Below are 21664 nucleotides of genomic sequence, written 5' to 3' on the forward strand. Positions count from 1 at the left end.
AAGTGGTCCAAACGACCACTGGACAGGAGCAGAAGTCTCATGGAGACCTCCAGGAATCACTTGTGTTCAGGGATTGAAAATTCTCAAGAAGGTGCAACAAAATATTAGGTGAAGGGCCCCAACATGTTTGTGTTATTATTATGAAATATTCTGTTGAATCAAAACTCTAAAGCAGAGCCTGATTTCTGGTAAATATGAAGTAAACAATGATGAGGGCCAATTACTTTTGTCTGTTATTTCATGTTAATTGTGGGGTCTTCTCTTTTAGTGGAGGGGTACCAACACATTTGTCCAGAATCCCATGACAGCCCCTGGCTCTCCACAGCCCTGAACCACAGCAAAGTATATTAACACAACTGATACATGGATGCCATTCTTATTGTTTTTAATATTAAAAAAGCAGTGGGATGCAATGGACTCCCCTGTCTCATCACTCGTAGCAAACATTATTTTGTCATTTTAAACCAGAAGAACGACTGCATGAACGGTACCTGAATGAAGCTGACACTTGTAGAAAGCACAAGTCGAATGTGAATGTAATGCAGCGCTCCCTTTGTGTTTTTTTTCTTTTAGGACAAAAAAAAATTCTGCCTGACTTACGAAGCCTCAATGACACGACTCTTTAGAGAAGGAAGAACTGAAACTGTCCGCTCGTGTACGATAGAATCGTGTGCTTTTGTGCGTGCCATGGAAGAGCCCAGCAAAACGGTGAGCTGTACGGAAAGAGTGCCACGTGTGACTGTTGCTTACAAGAACCTGATGCACAAGCCCAAGAGTTCCTGGGGATGTCTGTGGGCTGAGTGGCTTGTCTCTTTCTGGTGATTTGAAAGGACAGGAAAAAGATGCTCATAAAGAGTCCTGCAGTGTGACATGCCTGGTAGCACAACATAAGATGAACAGAACTGAACAAAGTGGCCCGGTGGCCAAGTGCTTAGCTTTGGTTTCAATAACTCCACTTAGTGTGCAGAGCCATTTTAGTGGTAGTAGCTGTCACTTGTCTTATAGTGCATTTCAATTCTTTGTCACTTCTCACCATCAAGCGCATATCCGACAGATAGTCTTTGTGGAAGGCAGTCTTTCTAATGGTTCTCTTCTTGCGATCCAATCTTGCCCGTCTTAGTGACTTTGAGGCCCAGTCCATGACGACTATCAGATTGGTGGGAGGTCCCCCTTGGACAATCTCCACCGATATTCAATGCTTAAACCACCTGCAGGGAAACACTTTGTGAACCGTGTGTAACCCTCTGACTTTAATTACAATGGCGAGTCACAACCCTGCGCACCCCAAAAGGAACCAACCCATTGGGTGGCAACCCCCTAGCTTAAGAAACTTGTGTAAGAGACTAGTGAAGATACCAGTTCACATTATGAAGGCTATTAGTGCGATGGACCCGAGGCTGTTAGTTTGTCAACAAGAATTCAGGGACCACCAATGAAAACGTCGCACAAACAATAGAAAGATTTTTTTTTCCCCACAGAGACACATGAAATAAGTGAGGAAATACTGTGGTGAGGACTTTCAAAGCTCAACTCAGTGTTACTCTGGGAGAACTTGGAACATAAGACAAGAAGATAATAAATCTGACAAATGAGAGGAGACCATTCAGTCCATCAGGCCCGTTTGTTTAGCTAATAGCTAAGCTGTCCCGATATCTCATCCCGATTCTTCTTAAAGGTTCTCCAGGTTTCTGCTTCTGCTCCATGTCTTGGTAGTTTGTCCCGAGTTCCACAACTCTTTGTGTAAAGGAGAGCTTCCTGGCTTCAGTTTTAAATGCACTTCCCCTTCATTTCCACGGATGTCTTTGTTTACAGGTTCACCACTAAGCTGAAAGAGCGTTGCTGTGTCTCCTTTATTGATGACTTTGGGGATTTTAAATATGTGGATGAGTCTCCTCCTCTCAAGAATTAAACAAGACATTAGTGAATAAGGTCGTCAAGCTTTTTTTGAGGGGCGGAATAGCCTGTTCTTGTCATAATTCTTGTAATGCTCAAGTAAATGTTTCAGAAAAATACTGTACAATTCGTATTATTACTACAATGCACCATCTGTTAGAATGAAAACAACAAACATTTATTTCTATAGCACATTTTCATACAAACAGTAGCTCAAAGTGCTTTATATAATAAAAGAATAGAAAAAGAATCAATAAGAAAACAAAATAAATCAACATTATTTAACATAGAATAAGAGTAAGGTCCAATGGCCAGGGGGGACAGAAAAAACAAAAAAACTCCAGACGGCTGGAGAAAAAAATAAAATCTGTAGGGATTCCAGACCACGAGACCGCCCAGTCCCCTCTGGGCAAAAAGTACAAAGCATATGTCCCCATTATATGCAATTTGGTTTGGCATTTGTAAAAGCAGGGTGTAAAATAAACAAAACACACAGCATAAAGTTTTGGGGTTGTCCGGCCCCATATACTGTACAGCTTTGAAACAATGCGTCAGTGATTCAACCAAAGAATACAACAGACAAAACATGATGAATGGGGGGAACGTTTATGGAGAGGGACCGGAAATGGATAGATGGAATGCTGGGAAGGAACCGAGGTGGTGGATGGGAGCCATGACGTCATCTGAAGAAGACAGAAGGAGGGGAAAAGAACGCGGAAGTATGTTTAAGGTTTCTGGGCCGATTCATGGCGGTGTGGCTTCTTTCTTTCTGTGGGAAAAGAGAGAGGTTAGTACTCCGCTTTTCCTGTTTGGCCGGAGTTTTCGTGCTGCAGCTCGGGTCTTTACGCGGCTCCCTATGTGCGCGTGCGTGACAAGGGTTAAAGTTTGTGTTGCACCATCTGTTGGAATAAGTGGCCAGGTAGTGTGGTGGAGGTTAGGTCTTTGACTCAACTCCAATGCTATTTGTAGAGAAACTCATTGAATTGGATTGTCAAGGTTTCATTTGGGGTGGGGGGGGTTAGCGGCGAAATGGCCTTTTCTTGTCATAATTGTATTAATGTTCTGGAAAGGACAACTCAAAAGGCGTTGTTTGTTTGTCCCCCAAGTCCGGCTGGGTTTTCCTCCGACATGACAAAGTTGTGTTTGCTAGTCTGAGTGGTGATTGTTCATGAATGGGCCACAGGTGACCAGTCCAAGCATGGTTCCTACCTGGTTTCAGAGGTTTTGAAAAAAAGTTCTGTTATCAATTGACTTGAGTTCTGTTTGCCCGTTAAAATGGCTAACTTGCTGCGCTCCCAGTCTATGATTCATTGAAATCTCAGTATCCATCACAGACCGCAGTGTTAACATTTGCAGTGTGTCATCCATCCATCCATTATCCAACCCGCTATATCCTAACTACAGGGTCACGGGGGTCTGCTGGAGTCAATCCCAGCCAACATAGGGCACAAGGCAGGAAACAAACCCCGGGCCAGGGTGCCAGCCCACCACAGGGCAGTGTGCCATCTATTGGAATGTATTTGTCACTCCATCTGCATTACAAACATTTGTAATTTTTAAAACATATTACTGCAGATGCTTTGGATGCACCATCTGTTAGAATGACAAATACAATGCATTTTACTATTCCAAATATTTGTGATGTGCCATCCATTGGAATGAAGAATGCAATGCATATGTTGTATGCTATTTAATACGGAGTTTCTAAAAGAAGGGTTAAGGTTTGTTTTGCACCATCTGTTGGAATGACAGTGACATAGCCACCAGGTGGACACACAGACACTTGCCTTTCTATTCTGGTGATTGTACTAAATTAATAAATGAATTAACTGGACTGAGTTCTCCACAACCTCATGAATGAATGAATGTGTCCTTGTCAATCAATCAATCAATCAATCAATCAACATTTATTTATATAGCACATATTCATACAAAAAAATGTAGCTCAAAGTGCTTTACAAAATGAATAGAAAAATAGAAGACACAATAAAAGATAAACATGTAAACTTGTAAATGTCAACAAGTGAATAACGTGAGTCATACTCATATTTCTTAAAATTTACACTTATTTATTTGGCCGACACCTTTATCCAAAGCGACTTGTAACATTTGAGATATAATTGGTCCCATTTCTTTTTCTGATTGGAGATCGGGGGGGTGAAGTGACTTGCCAGTGGTGGGATTTGAACCCACAACCTGAGGGTTTGAGGTCCAAAGGCTTAACCACTGTGCCACACTCATATCATATGAATGAATGACAACGCCTCTACTTCCTCAGGAGACTGAGTAAAGCCCGGATGTCTCCCACAATCCTGTGCAGATTCTAAAGGTGTACTGTGGAATCCATCCTGACAGGAAGCATCTCATCCTGGTACAGCAATTGCTCAGGTCAGGACTGCAGAGCTCTGCAGCGTGTGGTGAACACAGCAAAGCAGATCACGGGCACACAGCTCCCTGCGATCCATGACATCCACACTACACGCTGTCTCAGGAAAGTGAAACATATCAGTCGGGACCCCAGCCACCCTGCACTGTCACTTTTCACCCTCCTAAAACTAAAGTCCATTCGGATGCGCACGTCCAGGTTCAGGAACAGATTCTACCCAGCTGCAATCAGACTCCACTGCTACCCACACATATACTTCTGCCACTGTCTCTATGTATTCCTCGGATTCTGGTTTTATTTCTTTACTTATTTATATTCAATTATTTATTGTGTGTGTGTTTTTTTGTCTATGTTCACTGTCTGCAGGGGCACATGCAAGCAAGCATTTCATTGTACATGGTACTTGTATTTGTACACATGACAATAAAGAATCGGAACTGATTTAATGATTGGTTTGAACGAAATTAGTTTCTTATTTTTTTTTCTTCTCCCATTCTACCTTTGCAATCTGACGAACTCCGATCTCAGAGAATCTCTTCTGATTTATTGACCAATTTTTGGCATCACACAGGATGTCTGTTACCTCCAAGTTAATTCATTAGTCACTGAGCTTTCCATAACCGTATGAATTAGGAAATTAAGCAGCCTTTACCATATGAATGAATGAGCCGGTAGCCCACCACAGTGGCTCTTTACAGATTTGAACCCCTGGCTGCAGAGCATGTTCTTACTTCCCAGTCTGTTCACCTTAATAAAAGGACATGTGTGTGTGTGTGTGTGTGTGTGTATGTATCTATCTGTGTGTGTGTGTGTGTGTGTGTGCTTCGCTGTGTATCTGTGTGTGTGTCCGTCTGTCTGGTTGCTAGGCTGTTGTGTTCTGCACTTACACCACTAGATGGAGATGGAGAACACAAAGTGAGAAGCACAGGGACGCGAGAGAAGGAGAGGAAGAGACTGTGGTGCTAGAAGGGTTTGAGCTAGCAAGTGTTAGCTCACCGTTATTTGTTTTAATCCTCAGTTGCTTGGACGCTGAACGCTAACGACTGATAACTGGATGAGTGATATTAACGATTAATCGACCCAAAGCCCTGACATGACTAGGCTAGAGTCGCTATACCTGACTTCAGCCTTCTGCTTGGGTCGTCTGCAAGCACGTTAAGTGGATTCTGGGGTGGTTGAAAATTGTTGGGTAAATGGATTGAAGAGACCCCATGAGCACTCGGCTCTCTACAGGATGCCAATGCCCAAATGTGCCCCCCAAACAGAAAACGTTCATAGAATGTCTTGGTTTGTCTTAAGTGTCTTACCAGTGTTTCTTTAAAACGTGTCTTTTGTTTTATCCCCAGAATGACGACAGGCTAAAGCTGTTTAAGCTGGCATCAGAGAAACACCAGCAACTGTACCGCCTGGCTATGACCGGAGCTGGCATTGACCGTCATCTTTTCTGCCTTTATGTTGTGTCCAAGTACCTTGGGGTGGACTCTCCCTTCCTAAAGGAGGTCAGTATGCTCACCACGTGTTTCAAATGACCAGCAGCACCTGGATTACCATTGTTTGATTGAGATGTTTAGTGTCCTGGGGTTGATGGGAAAGAAGAAGTCAAGCCAGGGTGGGCTTCTGTCAGCCAAATCTCGCATCCCGGCTAAGAATATTGGATTTATTTATAGGGTCTGTTGTTATGATTTGTTCCATTACTTGCAAGTGAGGTCTAATTTAGCAATTGTTTGATTTAGCTGGTGCTGCTCTCCTTGCTCGTGAGGGCCATCAGAACATGGCATTTATTAAAAAAAAAAGGCTTTGACTGCTGCTCTCCACTTTGTTGCCAGGTGCTGTCTGAGCCATGGAGGCTTTCTACCAGCCAGACCCCTCATCAGCAGCTGGAATTGTTTGATCTTGTGAAAAACCCAGATCACGTGACCAGTGGTGGAGGCTTTGGGCCTGTGAGTATTAAACCTGCCTTAGATATGTGTAATTACCGATGATGATGATGATGATGATGATGATGTCCTCTCCTCCTTCATATATGAAAGCTTCCTTTATAAATCGTGTTGGAATCCGTATCAACACATGCACATCAAGTACAGTCGCTATGTTCGTCTGCCGTGTGCTGCTCTTATGGCTGCCTGTAGATGTCACTGTTGAGCTCTAAAAACACCGAGCAGTTGCTTGAAAATGATTTAACACTTTGACTGCTGGCCCATTTATTACCAGGACCTATGCATGTATGATAAATAATGGACTCCATCAAAACTTGTAAAGAAATGTATTAGAAAGGAGCAATTTTATTATTGCAACAAATGTAAAGAAACTGTGCATTACTTTATTTTGACCAGCAACGCTACTAAAAGTCTCTAGAAGCGTGGCACCTCGCAGACCGCGGGCATAGATGCCGCCAATATGACGCATTTCTCTGCGCTGTGTGCTCGGCTGGTGTCCCTGTGCAGCTCAAGTATTGTGACACATTGTGTATTTCAGTGACAGCTGCTTGAGTGTTGCTAGGATTTTTGCTGCTGGTGTCTGTTCTTGCTGTGTGCCTGAAAAGTGCATACAAATGTAAATATATTGTGAACTGGGACCCGGACACAGACAGACGGACATCGTTGGCTCCACCACACACTGTTTATTTACAATAATTATTTACAAAAGTCACGTGCACAAACCCCAGTGCCTCTTGCACCGATCCCCCAATTGTCCAGGCCACACAGTCCTTTGTGCCTTTTGTCTCTTGACCGCCTCCCGTCCTCTCGCCAGCTCTGTCCACTTCCACCCGACATCCACTGCTGACTGGAGGGAGGCGGCCCCTTAAATGGGAACCCGGATGGGCTCCAGCTGCTTTCCGGCAATCAGTCCTGACCACACCCCAGTGTGGCGGAAGTGCCGGCTGTGCACCTGGAAGCCGTCCGGGTGTCCCCTGTCGTCTTCCCCCCAGCACTTCCTGGTGTGGCGGAAGTGCTGGGCTCCAGGGTTCCTCAGGCACCAGGGCACCGCCTGGCCCCCAATACAACCAGGGCGATCGCCCCCTTGCGGTCTGGAGGAGGCACAAGTCCTCCTCTGGTCCAGCCCCGACCGGGTCCCACACGGGATACTCTGGCATCGGGGCGCCGCCTGCTGGTGGCCACGGGTCCCTACAGGGCTGGGCTTCCAAACCCTGTACCCGAGGCCCCCAACATAACCAGGACGGACGCCTCCTCGCAGTCTGGAGGAGGCACAAGCCCTCAATATATAACATCCAGAATCATTCATTTAAGTGTGAATATAGTTGAATATTTACTTAATTTTAACTGGAATATTCTAATCTCATTTTTTGGCTAATTTGACAGCCCTGTCTCCATCCCAGTCATATTTCTGCCATTTTTACAGTGCATCTCCCTCACTTGTGCATTATGGGTACAAAAAGACTTGCCTTCAAATCTTCTAAAAAAAAAAAAAAACGTCATCCCATAAAGTCTTGTGGTCCTCATCTAGTGAGGTGGTCTGGGAGATCCAGAACAGAACATTAGGGCTACAAATCAACAACAAAATCAACTCCATGGAGATCCAAATGCAACAGAGGAAAGCTGACGTGACGGCTCCAACAGCGAGGACATTTGAGGCCACCAGAGTAACTTTGATATGACCATAAAGCTTTTGAAAAAAAAAATATATTGAACCTGAGCATCCAAGTTACCCGAACTATTCGATAACATTTCAGTAATTATTTACTGCTATGGTGCTGATCTTTCTGATCATAAACAGGTTATTACCATAGCAACTGATGACAAGAATTCAGAATTAAATTGCAGAATTACGGTATTTGAGGATTCCTCCACAGTGCCTGTTTCTGCGGAACAATTTGACTCAAAAACTAATCAGCATGTCGTCAGCTCATAACAGGCTTAAGTTTCGCGTTTGGTATTTTTCTGTCAAGCTGTTTTAGCTTTAGACCATCGTCAAGAAACTGTGACACACAGACAGACACAAACTGTGACACACAGACAGACACAAACTGTGACACACAGACAGACACAAACTGTGACACACAGACACACACAAACTGTGATACACAGACAGACACAAACAGTGACACACAGACAGACACAAACAGTGACACACAGACACACAAACTGTGACACACAGACAGACACAAACAGTGATACACAGACAGACACAAACAGTGACACACAGACACACACAAACAGTGACACACAGACAGACACAAACTGTGACACACAGACAGACACAAACAGTGACACACAGACACACACAAACTGTGACACACAGACACACACAAACTGTAACACACAGACAGACACACACAAACTGTGACACACAGACAGACACAAACTGTGACACACAGACACACACAAACAGTGACACACAGACACATACAAACTGTGACACACAGACAGACACAAACTGTGACACACAGACACACACAAACTGTGACACACAGACAGACACACACAAACTGTGACACACAGACACACACAAACTGTGACACACAGACACACACAAACTGTGACACACAGACAGACACACACAAACAGTGACACACAGACACATACAAACTGTGACACACAGACAGACACAAACAGTGACACACAGACACATACAAACTGTGACACACAGACAGACACAAACAGTGACACACAGACACACACAAACTGTGATACACAGACAGACACAAACAGTGATACACAGACAGACACAAACAGTGACACACAGACACACACAAACTGTGATACACAGACAGACACAAACAGTGACACACAGACAGACACAAACAGTGACACACAGACACACACAAACTGTGATACACAGACAGACACAAACTGTGACACACAGACAGACACAAACTGTGACACACAGACAGACACAAACTGTGACACACAGACAGACACAAACTGTGACACACAGACACACCCATCATCGAGATATCAATGTTTTCCATATCAGGGGACCCTAAAATGTTGAGATCCATTGAAAACCGGAGATCGAAATTTTTTTACAACTCTAAAGCTTTCAGTCCTCTTCCATAGACAATAGGTTATGGTGAGGAAGGGCACAAAGCAAAAAAACAAAAAAATTTGCTTTTCAAAATAAATATTTATGTATTCTGAGATTATTTCTCTCTATTAAAAAAAAAACAACTTTTGAATTGGGACAGAGAGACACTTTCACATTCTGCGTGACGGTCAAGTCACGTCATACTTACAACGTTTGGAAGCGAGTCCCGTGATACACATGCAGAGCAGGTTAGAGAAAATGGAAGTAGGAAAATTCGAAAGTCTCAAAAAAATGAGAGTAAAGATCACATTGGCACAAACAAATGGAAAATATTACTCGGTGACATAACAGAACAGTGAAAAGAGATCGCATAGTGTCTGAGGATGTCTGGGGGAGAAGAGACATGAGGCAGTGAAATGTCGCACGAAATGCAGCTCACACGGCACGGGAGTAGCAGCAAGACAGCAGCTGATCAAGCAAAGAGGAGGTTAAGAAAAGAGGAATTTGTTTCCCATTCTATCGCCATTCAAGAGGGGTTTCGGAGGAGTGGCCACGTCTCTTGTGGGTGCGTTCAGCCCCCCTTTTCACAACGGCGTGTAGGACTTGCCGGTTTGTCGAGCAAAGCAATCAGGGGGCAAAGCCCCCTAGTAGTAGAAAGTTAAAACGTTGCTTACTCCTTGTCGCTGCATTTTATGCATTGTACTTCCAGCTGAACACTGATTGGTTGTCACACAGACTCCGCCTCTGCGGATCAAAGCTGTTTGAACTCCTCGGGGTGAGTCACACTACTCCAGGGGTGCGTAGTGTCGGTCCTGGAGGGCCACAGTGGCTGCATTCATTTTAGTGGTCTCGCTTGTTAAGGTCCAGCACCCTTAATTGCCTTTTTCAATTTTAAACAGCTGCATTCACTCTGTTTTAATGGCTCCTTATTAGCAATAAGCAGTTCTCCACCTAACTTGTGTGGATTCATCCTGCACTACTTGGTTTAATAAAACACTTACGGGGAAAAAAAAAACTGACAATATAAGAACCGAACGTTGCAGACTTACAAGCCATAAAATTAAATAAGTTCTGAGTTTGCCAAGGATTGGCAAGCAATTGGGTTGGAACGAAAACCTGCAACCACTGCGGCCCTCCAGACCCAGCATTGCCCACCCCTGCGCTAGAAGACCAGTGATCACCATTGCAACTGCTCCGTCAAAACTCTGATTATGTGGACAAAGTCCACAAGAGAAAATCCCTGAAAGGTTCATGCAATGTGACCCTTCTTTAAAGTTTTGCCCCTAAATTGTAATCCAAAAACTGAGAACGCTGGAGGTTGAAGAGGAGCAGAGACCTCAGGGTCGTAGTCAACGGCCTGCTCTTTTGTCAGAACTGTGCCTCAACGAGCAGACGTGTGGAAATGGCCGTGAAGTGACAGCTCGGCTCCTCTTTAGCACTCAGCGTTGTCAGCACCTGCGTCTGCAGCATCGGCGCGTTTCTAATCATCGGCATTCGGGTTCCATGAAGGAAACAAACTTTGTTGTTTTTCGAAGTTACGGCTTCTTCTTTCACTGCTCTGATGATGCATTGCGGCACAGTAATACCAACTCTTTAAAACTGTTGTTGGACTGTCTTGAGGATGGATGGCCTTAAACTTTTTTAAGGTGTAATGAGAACCAAACTGAGGTCCTGATGTTTGGGGCCCTCATATGGACTTGCGCCCCCTGAAACCTTATGTGAGATCCACAGTACAAAACCTGGGAGAATTATTCAAGTTAAACTCGGTAAATAAAACTCGTTTCTTTCAGTGGAGGCTTTTCTCTAAAGTTAAGGCCTTCTCATCGTTTCACGATTTGGAAAGAGTTCTCGGTGATTTTATTTCGTCCCGACTGGACCACAGCGATGCACTTTATGCTGGCGTCAGGTTGGTCCAAAATGGTGCAGCGCGTCTTGTAGGAGGAACACACAAGCGAGAGCACATTGTTCCTGTGCTGGCCTCCCTGCTCTGGCTCCCCGTTCGTTTTAGGAGGCCGAGCTTCCTCTTACCTCTCCAGCCTTTCACAATTACCGTATATACTCACGTATAAGTCGGGTCTTGAAACCCGAAAAATCGATCATAAAATCAGACCCCGACTTACACACCCGTTCAAAAATACGACACTAAATTATTTTTAGTTTAGTTTTTATTATTAAATTTATTTTTTTACATCTTCTTGCTTCCTCCAATCTCCCACCAGTTTCTCAGACGCATCGAATTTTGTTGCAGCAGCGCAGTTCCCAATTTCTTTCGCCACGTCGACGACTTTTAATTTAAAACCTGCTTCATATGTTCTTCTGATCAAACGCTATATCGTATTTAGGGGAGGCTCTTCCGATAAAGGTGTGTGAGGGTGTGAGATACAAAAAACACAAAACAGTGCAAATGTCGCTTCGGAATAGTTTGGGTATTACCGTGAGGTCACGTAGGCACAATACATAGAAAAGAAAGGCCGTGTGCTCCGTGGTTACTCTCTCAGGTGGGTGTTAGCATATCGTAATCTCTTGGACCAATAGCGTGAGTTTTCCGCATTCGACTTATACGACCGACATTATATAAAATTTAAAATCAAGTCCCGACTTATCCACGGGAGAACTTATACACTGTGTGCACAATTATTAGGCAAGTGAGTATTTTGACCATATCATCATTTTTAATGCGTATATTCCAACTCCAAGCTGTATTAACTTGAATGCTTATTGGATTTAAGCACGTCAGGTGATGTGTATTTGTGTAATGAGGGAGGGTGTGGCCTAAGGAGATCAACACCCTATATCACGGTGTGCAGAATTATTAGGCAGCTAGTTTTCCTCAGGCAAAATGGGCCAAAAAAGAGATTTAACTGACTCTGAAAAGTCAAAAATTGTAAAAAGTCTTTCAGAGGGATGCAGCACTTTTGGAATTGCTAAGATATTGGTGTGTGATCACAGAACCATCAAACATTTTGTTGCAAATAGTCAACAGGGTCGCAAGAAACGTGTTGAGAACAAAAGACGCAAATTAGCTGCCAAAGATTTGAGAAGAATCAAACGTGAAGCTACCAGGAACCCATTATCCTCCAGTACTTTCATATTCCAGAGCTGCAACCTACCTGGAGTGCCCAGAAGTACAAGGTGTTCAGTGCTCAAAGACATGGCCAAGGTAAGGAGGGCTGAAACCCAACCACCACTGAACAAGAAACATAAGTTGAAACGTCAAAACTGGGCCAAGAAATATCTGAAGACAGATTTTTTTCAAAGGTTTTATGGACCGATGAGATGAGAGTGACTCTTGATGGACCAGATGGATGGACCTGTGGATCAGTAATGGCACAGAGCTCCACTCCAACGTGGAGGTGGGGTACTGGTATGAGCTGGTATTTTTAAAGATGAGCTAGTTGGACCTTTTGCATTGAAGATGAACTCAAAATCAACTCCCAAACCTACTGCCAGTTTTTCAAGACACTTTCTTCAAACAGTGATACAGGAAAAGACCATGATTTTTATGCAGGCCAATGCTCCATCACTTGCATCGAAGTTCTCCACTGCGTGGCCAGCCAGTAAAGGCCTTAAAGATGAAGGAATAATGACATGGCCCCCTTCCTCATCTGACCTAAACCCTATCGAGAACTTGTGGGCACTTCTTAAACGCTAGATTTACGGGGGAGAAAAACAATACACCTCTCTGAAGAGTGTCTGGGAGGCTGTAGTCACTGCTCCACAAAAAGCTGATCGTCAACAGATCAAGAAACTGACAGACTCCATGAATGGAAAGGCTTATGACTGTTATTGGAAAGAAGGGTGGCTATATTGGTCATTGATTGATTGATTGATTTTTTTTGAAATGTCAGAGATGTTTATTTGTAAATTTTGAGGTGTTTGTTTATTATTCTCACTATAACAGATGAAAATAAACAAGTGAGATGGGAACATTTTCATTTTTCCTTTAGTTGCATAATAAATCTGCACACTAATAGTTGCCTAATAATTGTGCGCACATATGTATTCCCCTGATGATGTTCACACTCACATTTCCGTTGTGAAACATTCAGGTTTCAGGTTTATTAACATTTTGGATTGACTGATAGCACTGTGTTTGTTCCATATTAAAATTAATCCTCAAAAATACAACTTGCCTAATAATTGTGCACTCCCTGTATGGTATATATTCCATCAAGGTGTGCTGATCAGTTGCTTTTGGTGGTCCCTAAATCAAGGCTAAAGTGTAAGGGTCGATCGTGCCACTTCATGTTAGGCTGGCCCCTACTTTGCCCGTTTTTAAATCTCGTCTTTAAGCACATTGCTATTCCTTGGCTTTGAATTCATTATAATTATTGAGCTGTGTTTGTCTGTTTTATTGTCTTATTGTCCTGTGTTATTCTTGGGTGTAAAGAACTTGAATCAGTTATTGCTCTTTTATTTAAATGTGCTATATAAATAAATTGGATGTTGATATTTAGTAAAGAAAAAGAAATACAGCGGTTAAAGTTAAGACATAAAACACAAATAGTTTTGAATCTCTTAAGATCTTTTATAGGCCAAATGACAAAAAGGTTCAATGCGAGTGAAGCCCTGGTTGATTGGACCCTGAACTCGGAGACCACGGCATTGAAGAGTTGTAGCACATTGTGAGGAGGGCCGCACTCCACTCGCGACTAACCTCCATTGTAATCTTCCTCTTTCTTGTCTTCAGGTTGCTGATGATGGCTACGGAGTGTCATATATCATTGTTGGAGAGCGACTCATCAATTTTCACATTTCCAGCAAACTCTCCAGTCCAGAAACGGTGAGTGCAGCCCCCAAATCTGCCCAGAGCCGTTCTTCTCAGCCACTTTCGGGTTGCGGATGTTGACGGTGGGCTGGAAGTTGCTATCGTTTATATCGATAAACGGTGGTGGTGGTGATGAGTGAGTGGGTCGTGGTGTGCTTGATTCACCAATGGGAATCTCTGACGATCTCAGTCGACTCAGCAACGGGGACCAAACCCCCCAACCCCGTGCTCTGATGATCTTGTACATTTTGCCAGGCCCCCAAACCCCCAACACCCAAAGAATTGAGCAAAAGCGGCCTCGTGTATTCAGCAAGTACATCCTGTTGTGTATGTCGCTAATTGTGGTTGTCCACCTTGGATGAACTCTGCACTTTTTTGTACTTTGTGGCTCTCAAGATAGATGGCCAGAGATTTGGACCCTAAACACACGTCATTCTGGAGTGATGCGTTCCTGAATTCTCCTTCTCAATCCAATCTAATCTTTAATCTCTCGGTCTCTCTAGCTGTCTACTGTAGATTCCTGTGCATATACTGTACACTCACCGGCCACTTTATTAGGTACACCTGCTTGTTAACCTAAATATCTAATCAGCCAATCACATGGCAGCAACTCAATGCATTTCGGCCTATAGACATTGTGAAGACAACCTGCTGAAGTTCAAACCGAGCGTCAGAATGGAGAAGAAAGGGGACTGAAGTGACTTTGAATGTGGCCATACGGACTGGTCTGAGGATTTCAGAACCTGCTGATCTACTGGGATTTTCACACACAACCATCTCTAGGGTTTACAGAGAATGGGCCGAACAAAGGGAAAATATCAGTGAGTGGCAATTCTCTGGGGGAAAACGCCTTGATGATGCCAGAGGTCAGAGGAGAATGGCCAGACTGGTCTGAGCTGATAGAAAGGCAACAGGAACTCAAATAAGAACTGGTTACACCCGAGGTGTGCAGAAGAGCATCTCTGAACACACAACACATCGAACCTTGAAGCAGGTGGGCTACAGCAGCAGGAGACCACAGCGGGTGCCACTCCTGTCAGCTAAGAACAGACAACTGAGGCTACAAGTCGCACAGGGTCACCAAAATTGGCCAATAGAAGATTGGAAAACATGGTGCCTGGTCTGACGAGCCTCGATTTCTGCTGTGACGTTCAGATGGCAGGGTCAGAATTTGGAGACAACAACATAAGTTCATGGATCCATCCTGCTTTGTATCAGTGGTTCAGGCTGGTGCTAAAATGGTGTGGGGGGTATTTTCCTGGCATACTTTGGGCGCCTTAGTACCAATTGAGCATTGTTTAAATGCCACAGCCTACCTGAGTATTGTTGCTGACCATGTCCATCCCTTTATGGCCACAGTGTACTCATCTTCTGATGGCCACTTCCAGCAGTGTAACGCGCCATGTCACAAAGCTCAAATCAACTCAGGCTGGCTTCTTGAACATGACGATGAGTTCACTGGACTCAAATGGCCTCCACAGTCACCAGATCTCAATCCAGTAGATCACCTTTGGGATTTGGTGGAAAGGGAGATTCGCATCATGGATGTGCAGCCAACAAGTGTACAGCAACTGCATGATGCTATCGCGCCAATATGGACCAAAACCCCTGAGGAATGTTTCCAGCACTTTGTTGAATCAATGCCATGAAGAATTACAGCAGTTCTGAAGGGAACAGGGGGTCCGACCTGGTACTAGCACGGTGTACCTAATAAAGTGGCCGGTGTATACCCTGAAAATTGCTTTAGGAGCTGCTGTACAATGGCTGATCCTGCTCTCTGACCTCCAAAGTCCATGCGAAAAGAAAAACAAAAAGTATATCAAATGAAATATACATATACAGTGCCCCCCATAGTCTTTGGGATATCTTTGCAATGGGGGGACCGTGTAGAGCAAGTGTTGTGTGACCGACTCGTATAGAAATCCCCTCAAATGAGAGTCTGAAATGTCAGATTTGTAATTTTAAACTGTGGAGCAGAAGGAGAAATCAAGGAGGAATATGCCCTTTGTCCCAGACATTATGGGGGACACTGTATGCAGTGCTGTGAAAAAGTATTTGCCCCCATCCTGGTATCCTCTATTTTTACTCATTCATAACGCTTCACTCCAAATAAATTTAGTGAAATCCAAAAGACAACTGGTGTCAACACCACACACCCTCCTCCGATGATCAGTTGTTGAAGCCCACCAGCACCTGTACCACCTACAGTGCTGCCTCCAGCCAAGCTGGGGTCCTAAGCGGGGTCTTCCTGACTGGAGTTGACTCGCTCTGCCTGTTAATGGAAAATGATCACAAAAGGTGTCGATGACATTGATTTGATGATTCATGAAGCCGCAGTGACCCCGACAGAGCCAAGCTGTGGACCCCCAGAGCTGCACTTTGTTGAGAAGGTTGCCACTTTGCATTATACAGTATGTCAGTGCTGTTACGCGATTGGTTAAGATTGGGGTTGTGGGAGTAGCTATCTGGACCAGTAAGCCAAGTGACATAAACGTGCAGTCCGATTGGCTGCCCAGGAGAGCTCCTGAATTGCAGAGGTCTGTGAATCCCCAACTGAAATCCCACTTCCAAATATTGGTTCTCCAATCACAGGCCTCACACACGGTGTGTGATCTGCATATAGGAAGAGGGAGGCTTGTGAAAAAGTAACTGCCCCCCTGAAGGTGACACTTGGTTTTTCCACCTGCACTCACACAGAAGCCCCTGGCATTGCTGCTGAGAGATTTTGGCCCACTCTTCTGTGCAGAATTGCTTTAAGTCAGCCACATTGCTGGGTATCTGTACACTTCATGCTGCACATAAGAAACCATTTTGTCTCGCGTGTTTTTGTGAGAGTTTAGAATGGGATGAGCGATTACGTTGTGAATGTTGTCCACACGTGACAAGACAGCTGATTAGAAGGAAAGATCCCGTGTAGTGTGAGGGGATTTAGCTTGCCATTTTGGGGTTGTTCAGAGTTGTATCGTGTTAACCCGCCATAACCCCTCAGAAATGGAGAAAGTTCAGCAGGTAGACCATCAGTCTCCAGAGATTAACCCTTTTGTTAGCTTTAGTGGTGAAACGTCGCTAAGTTCTGAGTGGAGATTTGGGCCTCCTTGTGCCCGACGCGGCTGGCACAGACTCCGACACCCTTGTGATCAGGGCGGTTATAATAATAATAATTAATAACTCTTTGCATTTATGTAGCGCTTTTCTCACTTCTCAAAGCGCTCCGCAATTGCAGATTAAGGGCCTTGCTCAATGGAGAAGAGCAGAGTCCCTATTGGCATTTACAGGATTCGAACCGGCAACCTTTTGATTGCCAGTGTAGATCCCTAGCCTCAGAGGCACCACTCTGCCAGTTGAAGGTTGGGTGGGTGGCAGAGACGTTTCCGATGTTCTGTCGTTTGACGTTTTTTGTTTTTTGGTCTCTGTCAGGATTCTCACCGCTTTGGAAGGAACATCAACCAGGCGATGCTCGACATTCTTGCACTCTTCAACTTGAATTCCAAGGGAGCCAAATGAAGTCCGCTGGCGAAGACAGAGAAAGAGAAGCAAACAACTGCGAAACAGGGCATCCAAGTGCTGCTGAAAAATCTTCCATATGTTTGTACAGTTAGATTTTTAATTTTCCACACCGATTGAGACGCAATTTAAGTGAAACTAATTTATGTCAAGTTGGACGACGTTGCTGGTGAGAGTGTAGCGAGGTGCGCAGCGTTTGGTGGGGGCAGGTGCCTTAATGTTTTATTGTTATCTGAGCGGATGAAGTGGACGTGGGGTGACAAGGATGAGGGGGGCGATGCTGTAGTTCAGAGCCAACGCCACGTTATTATGTTCGGTTATTAGCGCGGAATAATCATGAAGTTAGAAAACGAGAAAAGTGCTCGGTTGATTTTATTTAAACTTCATTTTTCTTTTTTTTTTTCATACTCAGGTTTTTATCGTTTTTCCAGACACAGCTACTGTAGTTGCAGTTTGTCGGAGCAAGTTTAAAAAAAAAAAGAAAAATAATTTATGTTAGCAAGGCGCCCGCCGTGAATGTTTGCGATGCTCCTGCTTTGAACGCACCCTTGGGCTCCCAGGCTGGGCCGAGCATCACGTGGTCAGGCTGGAGGTCCGCAGATCTATGAGGGTCGCTCATTAGGCTCGCGCAGCGTTGCACTCGTGAATGTAAATCTCGTGGCCGAACTCTCCATCGATGTAACTTTGTAAGTAGCTGATCACTAAAACAAAGCAAAAATATAGGTAATTAAAAACTCTTGATGGAAAACGTTGCTTGTGTTTAATTAATTTATATTTTCTCTCAGTTCTGTGGAATGCCAGGTTTGTCGCCCCTGCACTCGCTGGGCCACCGTGTCCCATTTGCTAAGCTGCCATTGCAGGCTGTCGTGTTTCCCTCCTGTCCATCGGGCCGTCTGCTGAAGCTGCTTGTTCACTGTGCGGTCACACGAGGAGGGGGACACACACAGGGGGCACGTCTGGAATCACAGATTAGCCTGACACGTGGGAAAGTGGGGAACTGGCAAAGCTGGCACCGATGGTGTGTTTAAACCCAGGACGCTGCTTCACCTACTCATATAATATCATCATCTGCTGGGGGTCCCTTTAGAGAATCTGTCTGAAGAGGGTTGGCACGCTTGTCGGCCTCAATGACCTTTTCCGGTCACGATTCTCATTCTGTTGTCATATCGCAAGCTGTGCAACCCGTCTAAGATGAGCTGAAATTAAAATAATCAGCATGGACCTCGGCGTTAACGAGTGTGGTATGTGCTTTGTATTGCTTGTACTAATATAACGTTTGTCATTCCAACAGATGGTACATCACACATCTGGAGTGATAAAATGCCATACTACAAATATTTGTGATGCTCCATCTGTAGGAATGACAAATTCAATGCATACTCAGTGATGTGCCATTGTTTCTGGGATTTGTGGAAGCAGTGTTAATGAATGACAAATGCAATGCATTTTATTACTGCAAATTGTGATGCACCATCTGTTGGAATGATAGATACACAGACACTTATATTTTGACTAGGTGCTTAAAGAATTATTAAGATGGGTTGAAATCCAAGTAATCAACGTGGACCTCAGCGTTTACCTTTGCAGTGCACCACCTACTGGAATGTGTTTTGTAACGATTATTGTAATAAAATAAATTGCATTTGTTATTCCAACAGACGACACATCACACGTTTGTAGTGATTTAATGCATTACTGCAAATGTTTGTGATGTGCCATCCACAGGAATAACAAATGCAATGAATATGTCTCTGTTATATGCCATTTTGTATGGGATTTGTGAAAGCAGTGTGGATAGTTATGATGCGCCATCTGTTGGAACGACAAATGCAATGCATTTTATTGCTGCAAATGTTTCCAGTGAGACATCATCTGTTGGAATGAAAGAGAGATGGCCACTGGGCAGACACACAGATACGTGTGCTTTTACTAGCTGTGCTGCCTGTCTAAGCACACACTCTCACACACACACTCTCACTCTCACACACTCACACACACATACTCTCACACACACACTGTCACTTACATACTCTCACACACACTCTCACACACATACACACACTCTCACACACACTGTCATACACATGCACTCACACACACTCACACACACACTGTCATACACACACTCTCACACACACTCACTCTTACTCACTCACTCTCACACACACACACTCACACACACACTGTCACTCACACACTCACACACATACACACATACTCTCACACACACTCACACACATACACACACTCACACACACACTGTCATATACACACTCACACACACTCACACACATACACACACTCTCACACACACTGTCATACACACTCACACACACACTCACTCTCACAGACACACACTCACACACACTGTCACTCACACACACATACACACACACTCTCACACACACTCACTCTTACTCACTCACACACACACTCACTCTCACACACTCTCACATACTCTCACACACACTCTCACACACACTCACACACACACACACTCTCACTCAAATACTCACACACACTCTCACACACACATACTCTCACACACACTCACTCTTACTCACTCACACACACTCACTCTCACACACTCTCACACACACTCACACACACACACACACTCTCACACACACTCACTCACACACACACTCACTCTCACACACTCTCACACACACTCTCACACACACACACACACTGTCACTCACACACTCACACACACACTCTCACCCTCTCACGTTATTAAATTCTGTTGCTCAGACCTTCTGTAAGCCCTCAGTAGATTTGAATGGGACTCACACACACACACACTCTCACTCTCACACACTCACACACACTCACACACACACACTGCTCACACACACTCTTACTCACTCCACACACACTCACTCTCACACACTCTCACACACACTCTCACACACACACACACACACTGCTGTTGCATTGTGGGCCTACTTAAAATCACAGGTGAACTTTGAAATGAAGCCCATAATAATGCAGAAGAACATGTGGTGAAGTGCCAACTGTGCCACCAGCCAGCTTTCAGCTTCATATTTCAGAGCCCAGTCTGGTGAGGGTCTTTGTGCAGCTCTGGAGGGTCCTCTGTGAAACTGATGGGTTTTTTTTTGTTACCCCCGCTGTTTCACAGGGTGGACTTTATTATTGACAGCCCCCTGTGAGCGTGATGTCCAAACGGGGTCTGTACCCCGCATGACCCCTAATGCGGCCCCTCCTCAGATGAGTGGACAGCAGGATCTCACAGCTCCTCACCCACCGCTCATTCCTGCTTTGTGCCTCTGCTGCTGAGGTTGGTGTTGGCGCCCAGGAACAGAAGATCTGGAAAAATGATGGTTGGGCAAAATTATGCACTGGATATGTCAACCTGAGGCACAATCAGGCATCACGCCAGCCTGCCCATTGGCCTCAGAGACTCTCAAGTGTGTGCTGCAGGTAATGTTGGCATAAGAATTCAAAACTCCACAAAGATGCCAGACCCTTAGCCAGCCTGACTGGCGATTGTCCCCTGCAGACATCTGTATTTCTGAATCGTTGAGTATTTTCCTTGCTTACTCTTTCAATTAGATCACCTTTACCTGTCAGTGTTACTGAAATGAGGATCAAATGTGCTGAAGAACCCACCCCTTTTCCTGGGGGCACTTACTTTTTCACAGTGCCAAATCTCCTGGCAGCCAACCAATCTCAGCTGCCAAACCTCCTTAAAACTCTTGATTTTTTTTTTTTTTCTTTTCTTCCACATCCAACGGCAGCACTGGGCATTCGGCCCCCTGCCAGCACTGCTCACCTGAGGTCAGAGTGTTGAGAAATTCGAGACCACCCTAAGAAATTGTGCACGACTGCGAGGGATCAGCCGCCACCAGACAGCCAGCTGCAGGATGAGGGGAGGCTAACCCTGGCGGTTTCAGCCTCAAGGCTGGAGCCCACCTTGGATGGGATGCTGTAACCCCACAGGGCACTCTTGTGGGCACCACAGGGCACTCTCTATGTCAAGGCCTCGGCTTGTTCAGGAATGCCAAGGCTTCTGAGGGCACATTCACACATCCAGTTTTAGGTCACTGTTTCAGGGTGAGTGAATTGCAGGAGCCAACCCTGTACAGACTGCCATGGGACAAATG

The 21664-nt window shown here is 44.7% G+C and overlaps 1 protein-coding gene across 2 annotated transcripts in view; it reads left to right on the forward strand.

Annotated features, from left to right (window-relative positions):
- The window catches only part of cpt1ab (carnitine palmitoyltransferase 1Ab (liver)), a 156934-nt gene extending 138649 nt beyond the window's left edge, over positions 1-18285 (forward strand). For both annotated transcript variants that reach the window (XM_039737040.1, XM_039737048.1), the window contains exons 15-19: positions 574-708; positions 5626-5778; positions 6106-6219; positions 13956-14048; positions 17451-18285. In XM_039737040.1, coding sequence (XP_039592974.1) covers positions 574-708; positions 5626-5778; positions 6106-6219; positions 13956-14048; positions 17451-17537 — 582 coding nt within the window. In that variant the 3' untranslated portion in view covers positions 17538-18285. The remainder of the gene's footprint in view (positions 1-573; positions 709-5625; positions 5779-6105; positions 6220-13955; positions 14049-17450) is intronic.
- Positions 18286-21664: the final 3379 nt, after the last annotated feature.

Source organism: Polypterus senegalus, chromosome 1, assembly GCF_016835505.1.
Source record: "Polypterus senegalus isolate Bchr_013 chromosome 1, ASM1683550v1, whole genome shotgun sequence".
Classification (NCBI taxonomy): domain Eukaryota; kingdom Metazoa; phylum Chordata; class Cladistia; order Polypteriformes; family Polypteridae; genus Polypterus; species Polypterus senegalus.